The sequence below is a fragment of the Microplitis mediator genome, chromosome 8 (genome assembly GCF_029852145.1).
Source record: "Microplitis mediator isolate UGA2020A chromosome 8, iyMicMedi2.1, whole genome shotgun sequence".
Classification (NCBI taxonomy): Eukaryota; Metazoa; Arthropoda; class Insecta; order Hymenoptera; family Braconidae; genus Microplitis; species Microplitis mediator.
In genome coordinates this window covers 15964243-15989266 of record NC_079976.1, presented here as the reverse complement: position 1 = coordinate 15989266, position 25024 = coordinate 15964243, and the positions used below count along the sequence as shown (strand labels likewise).

The window sequence follows — 25024 nt, the reverse complement described above, 5'->3', positions numbered from 1 at the left end:
GTTATAGTTGTTCCTTTTTTGCGCAACATTCGTGTGTTTTCAGGTATTGCTTCTGAAATCGGTTCACTTGCAGATCTCTTCATTAATCTTCTTCCTCTGCTTGCCTTACAGAACTTTTTGTCTGTCAAGTCTTCTCCTGTTATGACAGTTTCGAATTCGACATCAAAATTATTTTCTGTGCATTCATTTTCATCATATATTTCTTTATATTCATTTTCGTATACTGGCTTATCTAAAAATCTGACATCACGGCTTATCACTAGCTTATTTGTCTTCAATAGATGCACTCTGTAGGCTTTTGAGTTTTTGTCGTAGCCCATTAACATTCCTTCCTCGGTTCTTGAGTCAAATTTCCCCTTATTTGCTCTTTTGTCTTTTACAAATACTTTACAACCGAAAGTTTTGATGTATGCGACGGTAGGAGTTTTCCCTTTCCATTTGCTAAATGGTACCTGTCCCTTCAGCGCTGCAGTTGGGCACCGATTTCGAACGTAGCAAGCTGTATTAATAGCTTCTACCCGAAAAGCTGGTGGGACGCCTGCTTGACTCATCATACATCTGGCCATTTCCACTAAGGTGCGATTCATCCTTTCGGCAATACCGTTTTGCTGTGGGGTATATGGTGTTGTCAACCTTCTCTGAATACCACATGATCTCAAATATGTGTCGAATTCTTCATTTACATATTCTCGTCCGTTATCAAACTGTAAAGCTTTTTTTTTATTCGTGAAATTTTCCACCTCAGCCTTGTATTCCTGGAATGTCTTGAGTATTTCACTCTTGTTTTTCACAAAATACACTTGGCACCAACGTGACTTGTCGTCTAGAAATGTCACAAAATATTTTTTCCCGGATACTGATGAATGCCTCATTGGCCCACACACATCAGTATGTACGATCTCTAATAAATCCCGAGTACGGTCATCGCTGCCTTTCGGAAACGGAGTACTAGATAATTTTTCTCGCGCACATATTTCACAGTCCAACAATTTTTCATTGCCTTTCGAACTTAATCCATACACTAATCCGTCCTTTGCCATTAGTTTTAGGTCGCGTTCGTTTAAATGTCCCAACCTCTCGTGCCACTCATCTATCGCACCCCTCACATGCTTTGCTTCGATATTATTCACCCTGCACTGTCTTACATAATAAAGATTTCCTATACGATCGGCTCGTATTACAGTTTCATTGTTTTTGTCTAAAACTATCGCATCATTTTTACTGAATCTCACTTCATACCCGTAGTCCGTGGCTTTTGACACTGATAACAAATAAGTACGTAAATCTGACACGTATAATGCGTTTACTAGATTAACTGCACACTCTTCGCGCCCAGTGTCTACACTCAACTTAATGTTACCTGTTCCCTTTATTCGAGTACTTCCATTATTCGCAAGCATTAGTTCATTATCCACATACGAAAAATCCCGGAACAAATTCTTATCGTTGCACATGTGTGCAGTACAGCCACTGTCGATGCACCACTCGGCTCTCGTCCCCTCTCCGTACATTATTTCATCGATTGTACTTAGCATTGTCTTTGGATTTTGCGAGTCCGATGACTCGTTTGTAACGGGGTGGCCTGGTGTCGACTGCCAGGTCAGCAGAAAATTAAATTTCGCGCCTTTTATCTGCGCACCCGCCCTTGCGTCGAATTTGGTTCGGCGGCGCAACGGTAGGGGTAGACTGGACACCTCGTCGCCAGACAACCCAACCAACAATTAATTATCATCCACTTGTCGAACCGAGCGGTCGCTCAAGTTTTTCTATCACATCAAAATATTTCTACAGTTTATTATTCAGGCAGACGCCACCAATTTTAAGTATAATATCTTTCGTCTAAGTTCCACTTCAAGTGTTTTTTCGTTGGAAGGAAAAGATCCTGTTATTCTCGCCATCAAGATGACCAGCACCACGAAACACCTGGGACAGGTCGATGTAAGTTCTTCTGGATAAAGGTTTTTGAAATTTACAATTTTACATTTGTCAAACACGTGGAGGAGATCCCCTCACTTAATTTATCGTCTTTTTATTCTAAATTCTTTGTATTAAATTTGTCAAAATTATTTTCTATTCTCTGTGCATGCGAAAATTTTATTACCGGTTAATTTTAAGGATTTTTGTCAGGATTTTTCCTCGACATCGCTAAATCCCTTTATTCGTCTAAATTAAATAAAAGACTCGGGAATCATTATTATAATAAAATTTATTGAGAAAACTCATATTAAATAAAGTTGGGACTGGTATCCCGGTGAAACGGAAGCGGCGCATGCGCAGTAAAACTATATTACAAAACTCTTGATTATTAATTGTTAATTATAATTAAATTTAGCATTAGGTGTATATTAAACAATTAATTATTTATTGATAATAAAAGAGCCAAAATTAAATTTAGAATCATTGTTAAATTATTCGTAACAACCTTCCTCCTATTCCAAATCGAGCTGCGTACTCAGCTACGTCAGACATTTCAGAACCCAGAAACTTCAAACACCCAAGTTACTATCGGAGGATTGTCCGAACTTCCTAGTACGGGGAAGCAAGGGCAAACCCTTACACGTTATCGCTTTGCTCCTTCGTATGACGTGCACTGTGTTTATATCTCGTATCGACCTTGGTCCTATAATATCGTGCAATGTGGCCTTTTCGACCACAGCGGTAGCACTCTGTTTCAAATTTATTTTTACGGCTTTTATCGTCGCCCTTTTTCTTTTGGTATAATTTATTTTACCATCTGTGTGCATGATCCTCTTTCTTTACATTTCCAAACCGTCCAGCGCAATTAACTCGCTTGAACTCACCGCTAACAGGATGTCCGATTCAGCCTTGCCATCAATTTTGATCCATTTTGCTACGGCGTCCGCCGGTTCCGTTGGTTTGCGGATATCACCAGATACATACCCCCAAAGGTCATTCTTTTTCAGAATGGCTCGCATGTGAATCTTCCATGTACTATAATTATCTCCCGTTAACTAATCAATTTTTACTGACGCTGCCATTTTCTGGCACGTATGGATTTTTTTTTTTTTCACACAACACTTTATTTAGTTATTTATTTTTACTAGGGCGTATACTTCACTGGGCCCATAACCTGATGAAATGAATAGGCGCAATTTCGGGGTGTTACAAATTTATTAGATGGCAAGGATAATTAGTAATATTAACATTATAAATATACATAGATAAGTAAATATAAAATAGACCTCTTCGGTACAAGGGCTAATGCCAGGCTGACTCATTCATATTTACAACAAGGTAATTATAATAAGGCCCTTAGGTATTTCTATGACTCATTATCGATGAGCTCATGTCTTTCGTACCCTCAACAGTCACTACTATTATCGCTATTATTATTTATACTATTATTTTAGTATAATCCAATTGACACTTGCCATTAACTTCATAGTTTCGTACCCTAATTAAGAAAAATGATTTGCAATGATTCAAAACAATTTGAAATAATTTTAATCGTTGTATATATAGAAATACACTTAGCATGGATTACATTACTTTTCTTATTCAGGGTAATGATTGAAGCTCAATAATCTGAGGTTCCTAGAGTGTTTAATTACTTAATAACTACTTAATTATTAAGTGAGAGGATGAGAGGATCTGGTGTGTGTGAATTGGCGGGCAACGAATAAATTTATTTAACACTGAGATTTAATTCAATAAACACTATAAACAATTTATTTACAATATTTACACTTTATGATAATTGTTTATGATGAGACTGGTATTTATTTAATTGTATAAATGTTTATTTTATGAGAATTTCACTCGCGTGCAACACGTGGCCAAGATGGCGTCAAGGCGCGAAATGTGCCGGTACACGAGGTGAGACTGATTTATGCAAAATTAATACTGAGATGAAAACTGAGAGCAAAAATAATGCAATAAATAATTACTATGAATTATTACTAATAAAAGGCACTGAGAACTGAATTGAGAACGCAAGGGATTGAGAAAAAACGATACGATTTATGAGAGCACGAGGCGTCAGCCATGAAATCACTGTAACTATATGAAAGAGAGAGAGCGTTGGAAGTGTGAGTGAGACAGCGCATCCGTCTTCTTCATCCCCACTCTAGCGGTCCCTTGAATGAGAATGCGACTAACGGAGCCGCCTATAGTTGATGACTGATCGGTAATGCTGACGATAAGATATCGACGGTGAGAATGGAATTGCTGAGCGCGGGAGATTTGAACATTCTCCCCGCCTTCTCCTACTCGTTGGAGAAGTGAGACAATTTATGAGAATCTTCCGTGGTTGATGAGACGGGCAATAGCACTAGTTTGCTTATTGGCCTTTTGAGAGTTGTTGATGCAGTTTTGAGAGTGACTACTCTGATGAGACCATCGGCACCGGGATGTAGTTGGATGACACGGGCGAGCGGCCATTTTGTTGGTGGATACCGCTCGTCTGAGAGCAAGACAAGTGATCCAACTCCGATGTCGTGATGAGAGGTGTTCCATTTTGAGATCGATTGATGAGATTGTAAGCATTCTGTAGACCACCTGTCCCAGAAATGCTGTAAGCGTTCTTGAATATGCTGCAGATGAGATAGTCTTGAGGTTGAGATTGCAGTGAGATTAGGTTCCGGAATGGTGTTGATGGCAGCACCTCGGATGAAATGTCCGGGCGTGAGAGCAGTGAGATCGTCCGGATCCTCTGAGAGTGTGCTGAGAGGACGAGAATTGAGAACTGCTTCAACTTGTATGAGAAAAGTTGAGAAATCTTCGTAGGTGAGAAGTGTGTCAGCAATGGTTCGCTGAAGATGATATTTTATTGATTTGACTGCAGCCTCCCATTTTCCTCCCATATGAGGAGCTCCAGGTGGGTTGAATGACCACTGGGTTCCATCATTGGCGAGATGCTGCTGTAGATGAGATGATTCCTTGAGAGCACCAGTGAGAAGTTGCTTGAGAATGAGATCAGCACCCTTGAAGTTTGTTCCACAGTCACTTCGAAGAGTGCGGCAAATTCCCCGTCTGCTCGTGAAACGGCGGAATGCCTTGAGAAAGCCTTCACTGGAGTAGTCAGTGACAACCTCCAAATGAACAGCTGATGTTGAGAGGCAGACAAAGACAGCGATCCAGCCCTTATAGCATCTGGTACCGCGTCCTTGAAAGAACTTCAGAGACACTGGACCGGCGTAATCGACTCCAGTGTTCTCAAAGACGAGAGATGGCGAGACCCGATGAGATGGAAGTTGACCCATGAGCTGTTGAGATCTGACTCCCCGCATTCGTGCGCAGGTGAGACAGCGATGAATGAAGTTTTTAATTGGAGCTCGTCCACCAATTATCCAACACTTCTTGCGAACATGAGATAAAGTAAGCTGGGTACCTCCGTGCAAAGTGCGTAGATGAGAGTCTGAGATAATGAGACGTGAGAGCACACAATCCTTGGGAAGGATTGCTGGATGCTTGCTGTCAGCATCTAATGCTGAATTTTGAAGACGTCCACCGACTCTGATTACGCCAGCTTGATCGATGAACGCGGTGAGACGGGTGAAACAGTGAGATTTATTGAGAGTACTGCCTTGAGATAATGCTGAGATTTCTGATGAGAAATATTCTTGCTGCGTTGATTTAATCCAATGGATGAGAGCTGATTGTAATTCAGCAGGTGTGAGAGGTGAGATGCTGAGTGATGAACCAGGTACTTTCTTAAAACATGAGATTGCTCTGAATACTGTTGCAGTACGCCGTAGTAGAGCTGTAAGTGTAGTCCATGAGTGAACGAGAGAGGATAGCGGCATGAGAGGTGGACTAGTTGAGACATGAGACTTGCAAGGTCTCATTTCTGAGTTTATTTGCTCTGTTTCATCTGTAGCTGAACTGAGAACATGATGAGATGGCCATTGAGAGGGAGGATCAGCTAGCCAGCTGGGTCCTGTCCACCATAACTGATGGTTGATGAGCTGAGATGCTGTCAGACCCCTGGATGCACAGTCAGCCGGGTTTTGTTTTCCTGAGATGTATCTCCAGTGTGCATCTGGAGAATGTTGCTGGATCGCTTCAACTCGATTCTTGACGAATTCTTTCCATCTTGTTGGTTCACTGGTAACCCAAGCAAGTGTTGTTGATGAGTCGGTCCACAAATAAGTTGGAACATGAGATAATTGCAGCGTCGATGAGACATGAGATGCCAGTTTTGAGAGCAATAATGCAGCTGAGAGTTCGAGTCGAGGAATTGTGAGACGTTTGAGTGGTGCAACTTTAGTTTTAGAGCAGATGAGAGAGATGCTAGTCTGTTCGCCAGGTTGACAGACTCTGAGATATATCACAGCAGACATTGCAGCTTGAGATGCGTCAGAAAACCCGTGAATCTCGATGCCAGATGTATTGGGGATGAGATTGATCCATCGAGGAATTCTGAGATGAGACAGTTGAGGTAATTCATCGCGGAAAGTTGTCCATCGATGAACTAGCTCTGGTGAGAGAGAATCATCCCAGTCAACCTTTTGTAGCCAAAGGTCCTGGATGATGATCTTTGCCTTTACGATTACTGGTGAGATTAAACCCAGAGGGTCAAATAGCTGAGCAGCCTCTGAGGTGATGGTGCGCTTGGTGATGCTGAGAGTTTGAGAAGTCTTGCCAGTAAAGGTGAGAACGTCTTCTTGACAATTCCATGAGAGACCCAAGATCTTTGAGATGTTGTCTGAGAATGAATGAGAATCTTCTGGACTGAGTGAGGATGAGATTTTGCTGAACTGAGGGTGGTTGCTTTTCCATTTAGCTAGTGGAAAGCAACCTAAATTGCAAAGCGCTTCGACATTATTTGCAATGTCGTTGAGATCGCTGAGATTGTCGGCACCGCCGCCGATATCGTCGACGTAGCTGCCCTTTTGAAAGGGTTCCACTGCTAGTGGATATTGAGACCCTTCGTCGATGAGAAGTTGTTTGAGAGCTCGGCCAGCAAGATATGGTGCTGGTCGAGTGCCATATGTGACGGTGTTGAGTTGGTAGGCCACAGTGAGACCATTTTCAGTCCAGAGAATGCGCTGATAATCCCTGTCATCAGGGTGAATGAGAATTTGACGAAACATCTTCACGATGTCCGTCAAAAAGATGTATCTGTGACTTCTGAGGTACAGCAGTACATCACAGATCTTTGCTTGAAGACTTGGGCCGATATGCAGATGATCATTGAGAGAACTGGCTGATGATGTTTTGCTAGAACCATTGAACACTACCCTCAACTTTGTGGTTTCGCTGTCTTCACGAACAACGCAATGATGAGGTAAATAATATACATGAGAAGGTTCAGGCGCCGTAGATGAGACTCGAGTCATGTGTCCAAGTGATTCATACTCGTTGAGAAAGGCAGTATATTGACCTTGAAGTTCTGGATTTTGAGAAAGACGCTTCATGAGACGGTTGAGACAACGCTGCGCAATGTGACGAGATTCACCTAGCTTCTGATATGATGATTTGAATGGTAGACGGACGATGTATCGTCCTGATGCATCTCGAGCATGAGTTGATAGGAAGTGAGCTTCACACTCAGCTTCCTCGACGGTGAGAGTTTCGTTGCAGGACTCTGGAACTTCTTCAAGTTCCCAGAACTTGGTGAGAGAGTCGTGCAGTTGAGCATTTGAGATGATATGATAAGACAGGCTAGGTGAATGATGAGATTGTTCATGGACTGGGCCGAGAATCGTCCAGCCGAGCATGGTTTGCATGGCGATTGGTTCTGAAGAACTTCCTGCTCTGAGACCAGGTCGTATAATTCGACCATAGAAGTCTGCGCCGATGAGAAGGTCAATGGTGCCAGATTTGTGGAAGTCTGGGTCGGCGAGTTCTAGATCTTTAATATGAGACCATTGCGTTGGTGAGATTGAGACTGATGGTATCTGCGCTGTGATTTTCTTGAGAATGTGTGCGTTGAGGTATGCGTGTTCTGATGAGATGGTAGACTGCAGTGTGAATGAGACCATGCCTGAGGTTTTTCCTGATGAGATATTGCCAACTCCTTGCAAAGGTATGTTGCATGGCTGAGAGATGAGACTGCAAGTGCGAACAGCAGCTTGAGAAATCAGAGTAAGTTCTGATCCAGGATCGATAAGAACTCTGATACGATGAGACGAGCCTGATTTATGAGAGATGAGAGCATGTGCGGTTGCCAGCAGCACTATCGGTCGAGATGTCACATGCTTGTGATCTGGAGCACGGCTGATGGCAGATGAGATGAAAGCTGCTGCTTGAGAATAGCAAAATTGTTATTGTTGAGAAGTTTGCTGCTGAGCTTCTGGATGAGATGCAGGTGGTGATGAGACTTGCTGCGTTTCAGCAGCTGCTGCAGGTGGCTTCTTGGTCAGCCTCATGAGACGCGAGAAGTGCAGCATCGAGTGGTGAGGTTCATCGCACTCTTTGCAGCGACGACGACCCTTGGACTGGCAATTTTCAAAACTGTGGTCGCCAAGACAGTTTCGACAGAGACGAGCATGTGCTGCTAGTTGGAATCGTTCATCAGGAGACATTGCCTGGAATCTTGGACATCCAACGATGAAGTGATTGCCCTCACAGCAATGACAGTAGTCCGATTTAAATGAGAGAGTGCTTTTGGGCAGTACTGGATGAGACTGTGCAGTGTTTGATTGAGATCTGGGCGGATGAGATTGTTGATGTCGTGGTGGTGGATGAGACTGCGTTGAGGCTTGATGAGACTGAGACTGAATTAACTGAGATTGCTGAAGTTGCTGAGACGGGGGCGCTGTTGCGACGTGTACTTGGGCTGATGAGATGCGAGATTTGGTTCCCAGGTGGCTGCGTGAATCATTCACTGGTTTGCGTGGTGAAACACCACCCTCCATGGCTTCACGAGCTCTGGCGCGACCGGTGAGAAACGTACGGAGGTCCTCGTAGCTTGGGAACTCCGTTGACGTGCCCAAATGTACTTCCCAAGCTTCCCGTAATGAGAGGTCCAGTTTCTGGACGATGAGATGGACTAGAATCTGGTCCCAATGCTCTGTTGGTGATCCTAGTGCCTTGAGAGCCTGAACTGCCTCATTGGCAGTGTTGATGATGGATTTGAGCTGCTTGGCCGAGTTGCTGTCAGCTGGTCTAATGCTGAACAGCTTGTCAAGCTGCGCTGAGATCAGCAGACGCTTATTGTCATACTGCTGTACGACGGCGTCCCACGCAGAAGCAAACGAGTCCCCAGTGACTCTGATGTTTGCGATGAGACGGGCGGCATCACCCTCCAATGCCGATTTTAGATGATACATCTTCTCCACAGAAGTGAGAGATGTATTTTCACCGATGAGAGACACAAACAAGTCGTGGAAATGCTTCCAGTCTTGATACTTTCCTGAGAACTTTGGCACGGGGATAGTAGGGACATTAAGCCTACTTCCAGCTGGCACGATGAGACTTGAGTTGGCTAAGACACTACCTTGTGAGGGCAGTGCTGCTTCCAACTCATGGATGCGGTGAAGCAGAGCATCTTGAGCTCCCTGGAACATCTTGAGGGCCTTTTCAAAAGAACCATCGGTAAAATACTTATGTTCTACCGTCACGTCGGTCTTCGAAGAGAGTAATTTCTCGTGGTCTTCTGTAAACTTGTTCCAGTGCTCTGTGAGCAGATCCAACTTTGCGTTGGCTGCGCGCAATGAGAGGGATTCGATGATGCCGGCTTCAGCGGATGCAGCGACAGACGTAAAGATTGAGATGCGGTGCATCTGCAGAACAATTCTGTTGGGTACAGTAGCCATATCTGTAAATGAGAGGAATGAGACACACAAAGAAAATAAATTGTTTGTAAGAACGTTACTGAGATGCGGAACGAACTGACAGTGGTCGCTGCTATGTGATGAGACGCTGAGAACTGCTGCAGGCTGGACGCAGATGAGAGACGCTGTGATGAGACGCTGCAGATGAGAATCAAAAAGTACACTTCACTTCACAATAATTAATTTGCACTTTGGTGTCCCTTAATTATTTTCCACAAGTGCAGTACCACGTCCAGGGTACTCCGCAATGCACCTGTGTTGAAGTGAAAAATATACACAAACTAAAATCGTCACTTTTAGTCACTGCGAAAGTTTTATAAATAAATTTATTCGACCAATTCACACGATCCGGCTCGAAGGACCAAAAAATGTTTAATTACTTAATAACTACTTAATTATTAAGTGAGAGGATGAGAGGATCTGGTGTGTGTGAATTGGCGGGCAACGAATAAATTTATTTAACACTGAGATTTAATTCAATAAACACTATAAACAATTTATTTACAATATTTACACTTTATGATAATTGTTTATGATGAGACTGGTATTTATTTAATTGTATAAATGTTTATTTTATGAGAATTTCACTCGCGTGCAACACGTGGCCAAGATGGCGTCAAGGCGCGAAATGTGCCGGTACACGAGGTGAGACTGATTTATGCAAAATTAATACTGAGATGAAAACTGAGAGCAAAAATAATGCAATAAATAATTACTATGAATTATTACTAATAAAAGGCACTGAGAACTGAATTGAGAACGCAAGGGATTGAGAAAAAACGATACGATTTATGAGAGCACGAGGCGTCAGCCATGAAATCACTGTAACTATATGAAAGAGAGAGAGCGTTGGAAGTGTGAGTGAGACAGCGCATCCGTCTTCTTCATCCCCACTCTAGCGGTCCCTTGAATGAGAATGCGACTAACGGAGCCACCTATAGTTGATGACTGATCGGTAATGCTGACGATAAGATATCGACGGTGAGAATGGAATTGCTGAGCGCGGGAGATTTGAACATAGAGATTAGAATTGTTCATTGAAATATTTAAAAATTTTCGTAAACGTCCATTCTTTTGACTCGTAGATAAATTTTTAAATGGTTTTCTGAAGGACATTTTTCATCAAACACTTTTTGCACGTATATCTATTTTGTAGGTTAGACTAAACTAAACATAAAATAAATGAATACCAAACGTCAGCTGATAGATTGAGGTTATGATCAAATGTTAACAAAAAGATATCTTTTTGGCCTCATAAGGACATCTACAGAAGTTATCATAAAGTTATCATTTAGATCTTGATGAACCGATGTTCATAAACAGTTGTCAAAAAGATAATATTTGTCTGGCCTCTAAAAGATATCTTTTTTCAGATAACATAATGATGCCTTTCTGACATGGATGCCGAACGGGTAGTCTCACAAACAGTAGATTTTATCAACTGAATCTAATCTTGGCTTCATGGACAGGAGGTCACACCCTGGACTTGGAGTTTCGGTTATAAAATTCATGTAAGATTTATGGGGATCTACAGGAATCTTTCCAGGAATGGATAAATTTACATATAAATCCATGGGAATCAATACAGAAAAGTATAGGTTAATATACAAAACCATATAATAGTAAATTATAGATATCGGGATTTCCATTTAAGAAATTTATATGGAAACTATGGATACCTGGATTCCTATCTAGAAAATCCACATAGGAAACTGTGGCTAACTGGATGCTCATACGAGAAATACTTGTAAAAATTTGAATATCTGACCACTCATCTGGGAGGCAATATAAGAATATATACTAAATTCTCGCATGGATTCAGTATAGTGTAAATTCTCATAGGAACCACGTGAGAATCGATAAAGGGCTTTAGGTCGAATATCTATATAAAACCATATAGAAACCCACGGACGAATCAGGGTTGAATTCTTATATGGGCCTTTTTTCATAGGGTTCTAATGACATTTTAAATAACCGGAAATTGATTGTAAAATAAATCAGTTAAATTTATAACAAGATCAAGTTGTAATTAATAACAAGATTAACCCATATATCAATCTTCTTCAATTCTTGAGTAAGTCTGCTCTCATGATCGATAGGTGCTAGTGTCTTTTTCTACGTATTTGTCTTGCTGCAGATACTTGTGGCCAGATTTAAATTGCAAGCCTAGTGCAAGCCTTACACAAGAAATTCGTGCCAGATTATTTTCCTACTGCAAGAAGACTGTGGTTAAAAATAGTAGCGCATGGCCTGCTTAAGATCTGCTTAAGGCTCCAAATTGACCTTGAGCCTTAAGCAGATCTTGAGCAAGCCATGCGTAAGTACCTACTGTAAGTTATATTGGTGCAAAAAAATATGTCAGACACTGTTTCATTGCACGTGGTCAAATTATCTTTAATATTCCTGTTTACGACATACCATGAGCAAGACATACACAAATCTTGACATAGGTTTCTTGATACACGATCTTGTGAAAGACACATGCGTAGAAAAATACACTAGCAGCTCAGGGTCTTGCTCAAGATACTTACTCCAGAATCTTGCTCACACAAGTGTTACTAGAGTAAAGTTGATAACGGGTAGCATGGTAATCGATTGAAATAATTTTTTATCGTAATCATCAATGTTAATGAAAAATTTCAAGACTTGTAGAACTTCGTTGTGATAATTTTTACAATTTCTAGAAAAAGAAGAAACCCCTACAAGAAAATAATCGTTTGCAATATAAAAAGCCTGGGTAACTCTCATACTGACGGCACAGTATGTAGCTTAATCAAGCATTAAATAGCAATTATTAATTCCTGAAATCAAAATCAAGTCCCATGAGACTAGACTTTTATAATTATTCTATTATATAAATAAAAACAAACCGTCTAGATAATTAAATTTCGCTGCTCGTACGAGGCAGCTGGGTAAGTCTCACATGGGTGGCACGATATACAGCTTGTATATTCAAGTATTTAATTGTAATTCCTATAATTAAGACTCAAGTCCCATGAGACCTGATTTATATAATTATTAAATTAATTTTATTTATTTATTTAAATCCTTCAAAATATTAGAAAAAATGATCGAAGGAATAAGTAACTCAGCTAAAATTAAAGCTTATCGAATGAACGTAAAGATTAAAAGTGAGATAAAAAATATGGTGCGTGGCAAAGACTTCAAGAAGGCGATTGCAGACTTCAGGTGATGTCAGCTCTTACCCCGAATCGAGCACTCCACCCTCGTCTGTAATCGTCTTCTTTCATTTTTACCACGCTATATACTCATCTTGGAATACACTTTTAATAATTACCTCAAAAAAAACTTACGCTGAGTGCAAAGGTCATAAATGACCATTCGAACATCGTTCTTCACTGATTCGTCAACTTGACGTTTGACTTTTTTCCTGGGTTGTTTTTTTCCCGAAGTATCGAATCCCTCTCCAGTGGACCCAATTTTTACGTATTTCGTGACTGATCGAGTCGAAATACCTAGGGCACGAGCCACTCTATTTCTGAAAAAAAAAAAAAAAAAACAAATTATATACAACTTAATTCATCATTAAAACAAAGAATTGCCCTAATAATCATTAGACCGGTTGTTTCCATCATTTTATTTATTAAATAATTTGTAAAATTTGAATTATTACCAAGCTTGAGTGAGTGGAATGATCAGTCCCTTGTTTATGGATTCTTCCTTCGAAAACTTGTAGACTAAACAAATATAAGACTGCATTTGTGAATTAAAACTTCTTCCGGATTTATTTATCATCTCCGTGGTCCACTTCTTAATTTTCTAGGGCTGCTTCGAGAATAAACCTGGCTTCCTCCGCTTCATAGTTTAAAACCTAGTGAAAGAAAAAAAAACTATTAAACACAGTAACTGAAAATGAAAGAATAAAAAAAAATCTGTCTATCGGGTGACCCTGCGGGCCAGCCCCCAAACTTCCCGCTGTTTTCGAGCTCCTTGAGCTCGAAAACATTGTTGTGAATACATTTTCAAGCTCTTCGAGCCTGAAAATACTATTTTATCCCATTGTTTTCGAAAAAAACCGTTTTTAGCATTTCTTTCCCGCATGATATATCAGGAACGAATCAATCGATTTCGATGGTTGAGGCAGCAATCGACGTGTTTTATTGAGTTCTAGAGCTAATCATATTTTGAAGTTGTTTGGTTGAGTCGTTTCGAAGATTTTCGCAAAAAACCGTTTTTTAGCATTTCTTTCTCCCGCGATATCTCACGAACGAATGAACCGATTTTGATGGTCGAGACGGCAATCAACGTGTTTTATTGAGTTCTAGAGCTGATCAGATTTTGAAGTCGATAGTTCAGGTCGTTTCTAAGGAATCAATAGAAAACTAAAAAAAAAAAATTGTTTTCCGTAATTCGCCAATATTTTCGAGTCTACTCAATCAAATGATCTGAAATTTTCAAAAAAGTTGATGGCCAACAAGCTCTTTCGATTGCCGCCTTAACCGTCCAAATTGGTTCATTAGTTAAAAAGTTATAGACCGGTCACACGCACACACACACACACACACACACACACACACACACACACACACACACACACACACACACACACAAACACATATACATACACTCGGACATCATTCTGAACATAGTCAGAATAGCTTCCTAGGACTTCAAAACGTCGACATCTGATAAAAACTCGATTTTCGCAAATCGGGATGAAAACAATAACTTCTCAATTCTTCGAAAATCGTCGATTTTCTTAGCGGGAAGTTGAAAAAAGATAAAAAAAGGAAATAGTTGAGATTGATGAGTCGCTGCCGGGTTCAGATCTTTCGGAATCCGTGCATCAATGACAATTCAATAACTACAAAATAAAAAAATATATAAGTTTTATATTTAATAAAACAAAACTGTTTTCATTATCGTACTTACTTCAACAATATCCTTAGAGTCAACAATATTCCTGGAAGAAAAAAAATGACGTCCCAAAAAAGACTGTGACAAAAATTAAGATATTCAAGATTTCGTAGAAATCTCTGTCAATATAATCAAAATAATTAATTTTAAATAATATTTAAACAATATCAAATAAAATACACAAGAGAAAATGTTAATTGTTTGAGGATTTTAATCATAAAGATTTAATCAAACGCAATCAACACAAAGAGCTGTTAACCCTTCGGAACAATCGTGTAGAGAGATTCTCTCACACTTTTTTTAAAACTTTTTTTTTTTTCTAAATTCAAATGGAATGACCCCCTGAAATTTTTTTACCTTCCCAAAATTTAATGCTCTAAATGATACTAATAAAACAAAATTTTTTTAAACTTGAAAAATAGAGAAAAAAAATATTTGTTTATTAACTGTGAGAGATTCTCTCATCGCATGAGTCAAGTCAGGCATAAAAAAAATTGCCGTTCGTATGAGCTCGTTTCATTTCGGCTGTCTCCGCGGTTTCTAGCCGCCATCTTGAATGTATATAGATATACAAATAAACATTGTTCTGAAAGTTGTTTACAAGTGTAATTATAAAAAAATGTAATAATTAATAATTATTTTAACTATTATCCTAGTTCATAAGCGCTATTATTCATTAAGTGAATAACCACAGTAAGTAAATTTTTAACTTTATGTATTAATATTTTTCGGTCATAAATACATGTGTAACCTAAAAACTTTTATAAATCATAAATTATTATTATTCAATTAGCTCAAATATTTTGTTTTGAAAAATTTTGATACTTCTGATAAATAACAAACTTTTAACAAATAATAATAATTTGTCACTATAATCACTTCTTGGCTTTTTGTGAAAATCTACTCAAAAATTTTATTTTTTTTTACATATCAACGGATACAATTTATACATTAAATAACAAATTTTCTATTCTAAATTACCAGGTTAAAATATAGATTAAACAACAGATTCTGGAGACGAAAATAAGACTGGTGTCTCTGATCTCGACGAGATGTCTGACGCTGAATCGAAATATAGTAACCACGACTCCAGTACTGAACAATCAGAAAGCGATATTGATGACACATATGACAATAATAATAGTCCACAGAAGAATGAAATGAAAAATAAATATTTTGTGCTCGGTAAAGATAAAAGCTACAAAGTGGTTTCATAATCCGCCTAATCAAAAAGTTCGTACCAAACGACAAAATATTGTTACATGTCTACCTGGAGTTGTAAAATGCGCCAAGGGTGCAAAAACGTCTTTGGATTGCTGGAATCTTTTTATACCTAATGAAACACTTGAGCAAATTGTTGATTATACGAATATTTTCTTGGAAAGTGTACGCTTATCAAAAAAACGTAAAACAGAAATTCAACCGACAACCGTGGATGAAATACGGGCTATGATTGGATTATTGTATCTGATAGGCGTACATAAAGCTTCACGATTGAATTTAAAAGAGTTGTGGGCAACTGATGGTTCGGCTCCAGATTGTTTCCGTGCGGTGATGTCAAGAACACGATACTACAATCTCTTGTCAGCATTGAAGTTTGACGATATTCATAATCGTGATGAGCGAAAAAAATTAGATAATTTGGCGCCTATCCGAGAATTTTCGGAAAATTTTATTAAACGATGCCAAGAAAATTATACACCAGGCGCTTTCTTAACTATTGATGAAATGCTGCAAGCTTTTCGAGGTCGTTGTAAGTTTCGGCAATATATTGCCAATAAACCGGCAAGATATGGTATAAAAATTTATTCTATGACTGATTCGAAAAATTTTTACACCTACAGTATGGAAATTTACTGCGGGAAACAACCATCAGGACCTTGCCAAAAGTCTAATTCTGCATTTGATGTTGTTAAACGTCTGACTTCTCCAATATTGAAAACTGGCAGAAATGTCACCTGCGACAATTACTTTACATCAGTACCTCTTGCAAATCATTTGTTAGAAAATAACACAACTCTTGTTGGAACCATACGAAAAAATAAACGTGAAATTCCAAAAGAAATGACTGAAATTAAAACTCAGCCTATTTACAGTAGTAAATTTTTATTTAGTAATACGAGCATGTTAGTGTCATACGTGCCAAAAAAATCAAAGAACGTTCCGATGTACTCTACTCTACACAACTCGACAAAAATTGATAAAGAAACTGGTGAAAAATTGAAGCCAGAAGTGGTAACTTTTTACAACCGTACTGAAGCTGGTGTGGATGTTGTAGACCAGCTGCAGGGTGAGTACGATGTTGCTCGGGACACACGACGCTGGCCGATGGTAATTTTTTATGGTTTTCTCAACATTGCTGGTATCAATGCGAAAATTATTTATGAAGAAAACACTGGTAATAAAATACCTCGGCGAGAATTTTTAAAACAACTTTACTTTCAGCTAGTCCAACCACACTTAGTGAATCGTCTTCAATTACCGAATCTATCACTTGAACTGAGATCAATAATAATAAAAACTGGTAAAATTGAGTCTCCAATGAATCCTCAACGTCCAGAACGTGGATTGTGTTATCAATGCCTTAGAAGGGCGAATAGTTATACAACTAAAAGTTGTACATCCTGTAATGCTCCAATTCGCAATAAGCATACGGTTCATTATTGCTGTGATTGCCAGTTAAATCTTGTTTCAAGAAACGACTTATAATACTAAAATCAACATGTGATAATTACAAAATTAATCTTGTCTTTATCGCCAAAAATTAGTAATTAGTTAATGATCAAATGATATTATCGTTGACTAAACATTGATACAATGTTTTATAATATTTTACTTCTAAACTATTGTAATTACTATGTTATTTAGATTGATCATAAGTATAATATTATTATCAATAAATATAATAAATAATATTTAATATTATATTTTATTTAATATGTAACCTAAAATTGTTTAAATATTTTTTACATTTCGCTCTTGGCGCTTGCGCAATAGGCGTGAGATTTTCTCTCATCACGATAGCAATGACTGTGGTACGGGAGACGTATGTTCTGAAGGGTTAAATAGACAAGAGGTCCTTCAAAAACAAAAGAAGATCAAGTGTAGCTACAGATAATAAACCATAACTTCAAAAAAAGCGTGAAAAAAAGGATTAATTGAATTCGGGCATATATATATATATATGTATATATATATGTATATATATATATATATATTAGGGTGGCCCAAAAAAACCGACTATTTTTTTTTTCGAGTCTCTAATGAAAATTTGTTGGTTTAAGATGTTTCAAGACGCCTCTCAAAAAATCAGCTCGATAAAAAATTTTTAAGAGGTCGCTCACAAATTTTAAAAATATCAAAAATGATCGAAATTAGAATTTTTTTGTTCTAAATTTCTTCTTTCTCGTGGCAGCTATAGTTTATATTTATGAAATCATGACTACCCTGAAAATTTCAGCCCGAAATTAAAATATTTAAACGTCGCTCAAGAATTTTGAATGTTTCCGAGTACTGTCTCTTAGATGTTTTCGAGCGACCCTTGAATATTGATAATAAACCTTCTCAACTTTTTTACCATCAATTTGTAACATAATGAATAAAAATACCACCCGAGAAATAGAAATAATAAGTTATTTACATACTTTTCTATTTTTTAATTCAATTTTTAGGTTTTTTTGCTTATTCAAATCTTACTCAATTTTATTGTTTAAGACCGTCCTGTGTATTTTCGGTTATGCAAAAGTTATATTTAAGTGAAATGACAGTAATCGAGTTATAAAAAAATACAAAAACTAATTCCAAGTATTAGTTACATATTATCAGTTAATATTCAAATTTCTTGAGCGCCGTTTAAATATTTAAATATTGGGTTAAAATTTTTTGCATAGTCATAATTTTACAGATATAAAATATCGCTGCCACGGGGAAGAAAAAATTCAGAAACAAAAAATCCGAATTCCAATCATTTTTTATATTTTCAAAATTCGTGAGCGACCTCTTGAAAAATTTTTATCGAGCTGATTTTTGGAGAGGCTTCTTAAAACATCTTAAACTAACAAATTTTCATTAGAAACTCGAAAAAAAGAGTAGTCGGTTTTTTTGGGCCACCCTAATATATATTTATATATATATATTTATGTAATATAACGGACTTTTGAGGACACGATTGCGTCTACAATTCTTATCCGATCTTAATGAAATTTTCTACACTTATTTTATGTGTAATTACCACGGTTAAGTTCGAAGAACTTAATGGAATCGAAAAAGGTTGAAAATATGGTTTTCATTCCAAATAACTTATACTTGTCCCATTAAAATCCAGTTTCGTCAGCTGTATTTTATTTTGCACAAAATAACCTGTAAATTTCACGGCTATTTTATTTTTTAAAAGTATTTCTTTTATTATTTATGATGTATCAAATGTACCTCTAATCCCTATGATTATCACTGGTCTTGTCATTACGATAGCACCCACAGTTCATATCAGATCTTGATGAAATTTTTCACACTCATTCTATAGGCGATTTTAATTTTTATATAGCGGAAACCTAAACATGCAAACATGCAAATAACCTTCTCAATAAGACAATTGATAGATAAATTGAAAAAAATATAGATAGCCCGAACTGGGAATCGAACCCAGACCAATTCGGTATCGCGCCGAGTGCTCTACCAGTTGAGCTATCCGGCACTATACTATATTCCGTTCAATTTGATCTATAACTTATTGAACCACACCGTCCATCGTACGGTAATACACTATTTAAATATAGTGGAAACCTAAACATGCAAACCTCTCAATAAGACAATTTATAGATAAATTGAGAAAAATATAGATAGCCCGAACTGGGAATCGAACCCAGACCAATTCGGTATCGCGCCGAGTGCTCTACCAGTTGAGCTATCCCGCCCTATACTATATTCCATTCAATTTGATCTATAACTTGTTGAGCCACACTGTCCATCGTACGGTAATACATTATTTGAATATGTGGAAACCTATACATATAGGCGATTACCTTGATCAAGTTCAAAGATGGGCTGAATCGTTAAGATACACTTATCCAAAAAATTAAAGGAACAAGAAAATTTTATAAATTTTTTAGTGATCTTCGGAAGACTGTATTTTCGTGAAAAATGATCGTATCGAAAAAACAAAAAAAGCAAATTGAAGCTTGAAATCTCTAGTTTGAAGATCTTTCAGGAAAATATTTTTTTGAGCCACGGTTTTTGCGGAATCAGAAGAAAAAAGTTGAGACAAAATTTTTCTAAATTTTTTGGTTTCGTTTTTTAGGTCTACGGGGCCGGGAAAAATTTTTTCAAAAAAACGAATTCTTGGCTTGTTTAGGAAATTTATTCAGCTACAATTTGCTTTTTTTTGTTTCTCTGTACGACAATTTGCTGCTGAGATATTAGCCTTCAAATGGAAAAGAATCCTTTTGTCTTTGATAATTGATATCTCAGCAAGAAATGGTCACACAGTAATTTAAAGGGCAGTTTAATAAACTTGAATAAATCCCCTACAAGCTCCATTTTTAATTTAAAAAAAAAATTTTTTTTCATCCTTGATCTCCATTTGAAAAACCTTTAAAAAAAGGCCATTTTCTGGTTTTTTAGTCGACTTATCGCTACTCTGCAAATATTGATAAAAAAAATAATGTTGCCAGGTAATTTTATAGCTTAATGTACCCCCAGAAACCCTAGAAATTTTCAGATTGATCCATTGAACCGTTTGTCCGGTCCAATTGCTCAAAGTTTTACAAAACAATTAAAGGAACAAGTTTTGTTCCTTAATTTGTGTAATCATTACCAAAATGAAAAAATTAATTTTTTTTTTTATTTTCTTTCATTTTTGTGTTAGTTATTCAGTGAATGTAAGGTAAAGAGAAAAAAAAAAAAATTTCCAAAAAACGAGACCCAACAAGAATTTTTTCCAATTTTTTTTTTTTATGTTTTATTCGGGGGGTTATTTTTTTTTTCGTTTTTCGGAAAAAAATTTTTTTTTTTTCGTTACCTTACATTTACTGAATAACTAACGCAAAAATGGAAGAAAATCCGAAAAAAATTGATTTTTTCATTTTGATAATGATTACACAGATTAAGAAACAAAACTTGTTCCTTTAATTGTTTTGTGAAACTTTGAGCAATCGGACCGGACAAACGGTTCAATGGATCAATCTGAAAATTTTCAGGGTTTTTGGGGGTACATTAAGCTGTAAAATTACCTGGCAACATTTTTTTTTTTATCAATATTTGCAGAGTAGCGATGAGTCGACTAAAAAACCAGAAAATGGCCATTTTTTTAAGGTTTTTCAAATGGATGTCAAGGATGAAAAAAAAATTTTTTTTTTCAGAAATCAAAAATGAATCTTGTAGGGGATTTATTCAAGTTTATAAAACTGCCCTTTAAATTACTGTGTGACCATTTCTTGCTGAGATATCAATTATCAAAGACAAAAGGATCCTTTTTCATTTGAAGGCTGATATCTCAGCAGCAAATTGTCGTACAGAGAAACAAAAAAAAGCAAATTGTAGCTGAATAAATTTCCTAAACAAGCCATGAATTCGTTTTTTTGAAAAAAATTTTCCCGGCCCCGTAGATCTAAAAAACAAAACCAAAAAATTTAGAAACATTTTGTCTTGACCTTTTTCTTCTGATTCCGCAAAAACCGTGGCTCAAAAAAATATTTTGCTGAAAGATCTTCAAACTAGAGATTTCAAGCTTCAATTTGCTTTTTTTATTTTTTCGATACGATCATTTTTCACGAAAATACAGCCTTCCAAAAATCACTAAAAAATTTATAAAATTTTCTTGTTCCTTTAATTTTTTGGATAAGTGTAGATTTAAAAATATCGCTGTTTGAAATTTTTTATGATTTTTTGTAAAAATCAGTTTTTATTCACTGTTAAAGTTCATATAACATTAAAACTAAAACTGAGACAATTTCAGTAAAAAGTATCATGAAGCTTGTTTAGTAAGCTTTAGTGTTTGACCTTAAACTTTATGTTTTGACCATTTCTTCCAATAATTTGATGGTCTTGAAAATTCTAATGGAATCAACAAATGGTGCAAATATGGTGTTCATTCCAGAGAACCTATGTATTTCCCATTATAATACAATTTTGTCAGTCGTCTTTTATTGTAAACAAAATAACCTGTAAATTTCACAGCTATTTTATATTTTAAAAGTATTTCTCTTAATTTTTATGATGTTTCAATGGTACCTGTAGTCCTATAATTATATCTGATCTTGCCGAGGTAATAGCAATGACAATTATGATCTCATATTGATTAAATATTCTATACTTTGTTTACGTGAAGGTTAGTTTGATACGTTACCTATATAATGTTTTGTCAAATCAATTATCTGAAGTTCGCTATCGAAAATAGTCGTTGTCTTTTTTAACCCTCACTCTAAGAAAACGAGCCTAATTTCATGTCATGACTATACACTAACATGTATCACAAGATATGTATGTATGTAAGCTTTTATATAGATTAATTGGAAAATCTACCTTCCATTTCGGCTGCCGAATGGCCTTTTTTAATCGAAAGTTAGTGTGGTAGGTTACCTATATAATGTTTTGTCAAATCGATTATCTGATGTTCTCTATCAAAAATAGTCGTTGTCTTTTTTTACCCTTACTCTTAAAAAACGAGCCTAATTTCATATCATGACTATACACTAGCATGTATCACAAGATATGTATGTATTAAATTATTTAAATTACTTTCATCTATGATATAAATAAGAAGTTTGAAGTTATCAGGAACGTGGACCAAGGGTAAAAACAAATGTTACGTTTTCAAATGTTGCAACGTTTCGTTGTTATTTACAACTTCTTCAGGCAAGCTGTGTACAGAGAAAAAACAATAATCTAAAAACATGTAAAACAAATGAAAGAATACAATTTGAACAGATAAATTCTTACATTTGAGATTAACATTTATGTAATAACAATAATCTTCTGAAACATTTCATCGTTAATTAAAGTAATAAATGAAGGAAAAACTACTTAATATAATACAGTATTACTAACAAATTTAAGAGCAAGTATAACATTTATCAGCCAAGTAACTAATTGATAAACAAAAAACATGTTACTCGAATCAGCTGTCAAGTGAAACTAATAAAACCACTGTGGTAACAGTAATTCATACTATACATTCTGTTATACCGACTGCAAATCAAGATGTTTACAAATGATCCTAGTTTCTTAGTCAACATTAATAATAAATTCAAATTAAAAAACTCTGTATACAAACAGCTATTTAAATAATTAATAACCTTATTCTCACTATCTAAATAAACATTTAACCGACTCAACAATGTCACAGTAAGAAGAACTCAAACTCTGAGTGTCAGACCTGTAATTTACGCAATCAAACACTTTAATGAAAAACATTTCACTGACATTACGTTTAAAATAATGGGTTTCATAATCCAAAATTTCTGTAGCGTCAAACTGAAAATTGTGTTCACTATCCTGTTCGGCTTCAAAAAACTTTCCGGTCTGGAGTCCACAGAATGTTGATACAATCTCATCTATAATTTCTGTTTAGTTTGGCTAATGTAAACCTTTCCACATGTGCAAGGTATCTTATACACCACAAAGGATCTATCAATCTTATCAACTGGATCTTTTAACCTGCTGTACAAATCTTTAACCTTAAAGACATTGTAAAATACCAATTTACAATTGGTCGGTCTAAATAAAGAACCAATTCTCGTTGATAAACCCTTTATAAATGGAAACCTGCAGAACGACCACCCTCTAAGACCAGCATTGTTTCTCAAGTTCTTCTTGACTCTGTCAACAGTACCTTTTTGGCACTTATCCACAACTGAGCGTGGATGGTTGTTATTCAGCAATAGGTGTCTAACTTTGTTCATACTTATAGATACCATACTATCATGGCTTAGGCGTATAACTCTATTGAAAAAACCTTGTGCTACACCTAACTCCTGGCTTAAAGGATGATTAGATTCAAAATTCAGGACTCTCTCAGAACTATAAGGTTTTTGATACTGAGAAGTTTTGAGTTCACCTAAATCTGTCTGCATACCAGGACATCCAAAAAAGGCAGTTTTCCATCAACTTCATTCTCAACTGTGAACTGAATGTCAGCATTAACTGAATTGAAAACTTGTAAGACGGTATCTACCTTATTATTCTTTGGAACCTTTAAGAAAAGATCATCCACATACGCTGCTAAAACTGAAATCTCAAAGTCCAAATTCTCCGATACTTTCGATATTACAAAATCCACTGCAGTGATGGCTATTGACGGACTTGCTGGGCTGTCCATACCACATTCTTCTTTTTGTAGGTAAAAATTCCTTTGAAACAAAAAATATCCGGAATCAAAACAAAAGTTCACAAGATCAATAAATAGATCACGATCGAAATTCACAAACTTCTTCATATCTTCCCATCGGTCGTCAATAATCTTGATAATTAAACTTCTCTTGACATTAGTGAACAATGACACAACATCAAGAGAAATCAGCTGGTACTTATTATCTACGACAACCGATTTGATCCTATCAACAAACTGATATGAATCCTTCATATTGAACTTTTTTATCTTCGAGTTTTTTAATTAACGCATTCGCCGACGATTGTAATCTTGAAGTGGGATCCACTCTTGTCTTGATGTAAGTGCTCTCATCTGTGACCATAGTATTCATTTCATCCAAATATTCCTGTTTCCGCATCACTACAGTAGCATTCCCTTTATCAGACCTTGTCACTATTAAGTCGTCGTTAAAGTCGTCGTTAAGTTTTTTGAAGCCGAACAGGACAGCTTTAGCAGATCATCACTTTGATAGTGAACACAATTTTCAGTTTGACGCTACAGAAATTTTGGATTATGAAACCCATTATTTTAAACGTAATGTCAGTGAAATGTTTTTCATTAAAGTGTTTGATTGCGTAAATTACAGGTCTGACACTCAGAGTTTGAGTTCTTCTTACTGTGACATTGTTGAGTCGGTTAAATGTTTATTTAGATAGTGAGAATAAGGTTATTAATTATTTAAATAGCTGTTTGTATACAGAGTTTTTTAATTTGAATTTATTATTAATGTTGACTAAGAAACTAGGATCATTTGTAAACATCTTGATTTGCAGTCGGTATAACAGAATGTATAGTATGAATTACTGTTACCACAGTGGTTTTATTAGTTTCACTTGACAGCTGATTCGAGTAACATGTTTTTTGTTTATCAATTAGTTACTTGGCTGATAAATGTTATACTTGCTCTTAAATTTGTTAGTAATACTGTATTATATTAAGTAGTTTTTCCTTCATTTATTACTTTAATTAACGATGAAATGTTTCAGAAGATTATTGTTATTACATAAATGTTAATCTCAAATGTAAGAATTTATCTGTTCAA

At 36.5% G+C, this 25024-nt stretch overlaps 1 protein-coding gene across 1 annotated transcript; it reads right to left on the bottom strand.

The window, feature by feature from the left end:
* Positions 1-4226: 4226 nt before the first annotated feature.
* LOC130673822 (uncharacterized) lies at positions 4227-7946 on the bottom strand. The gene has a single exon (XM_057479032.1). The coding sequence runs from the start codon at positions 7944-7946 to the stop codon at positions 4227-4229; it is 3720 nt and encodes a 1239-aa protein (XP_057335015.1).
* Between the last annotated feature and the right edge of the window lie 17078 nt (positions 7947-25024).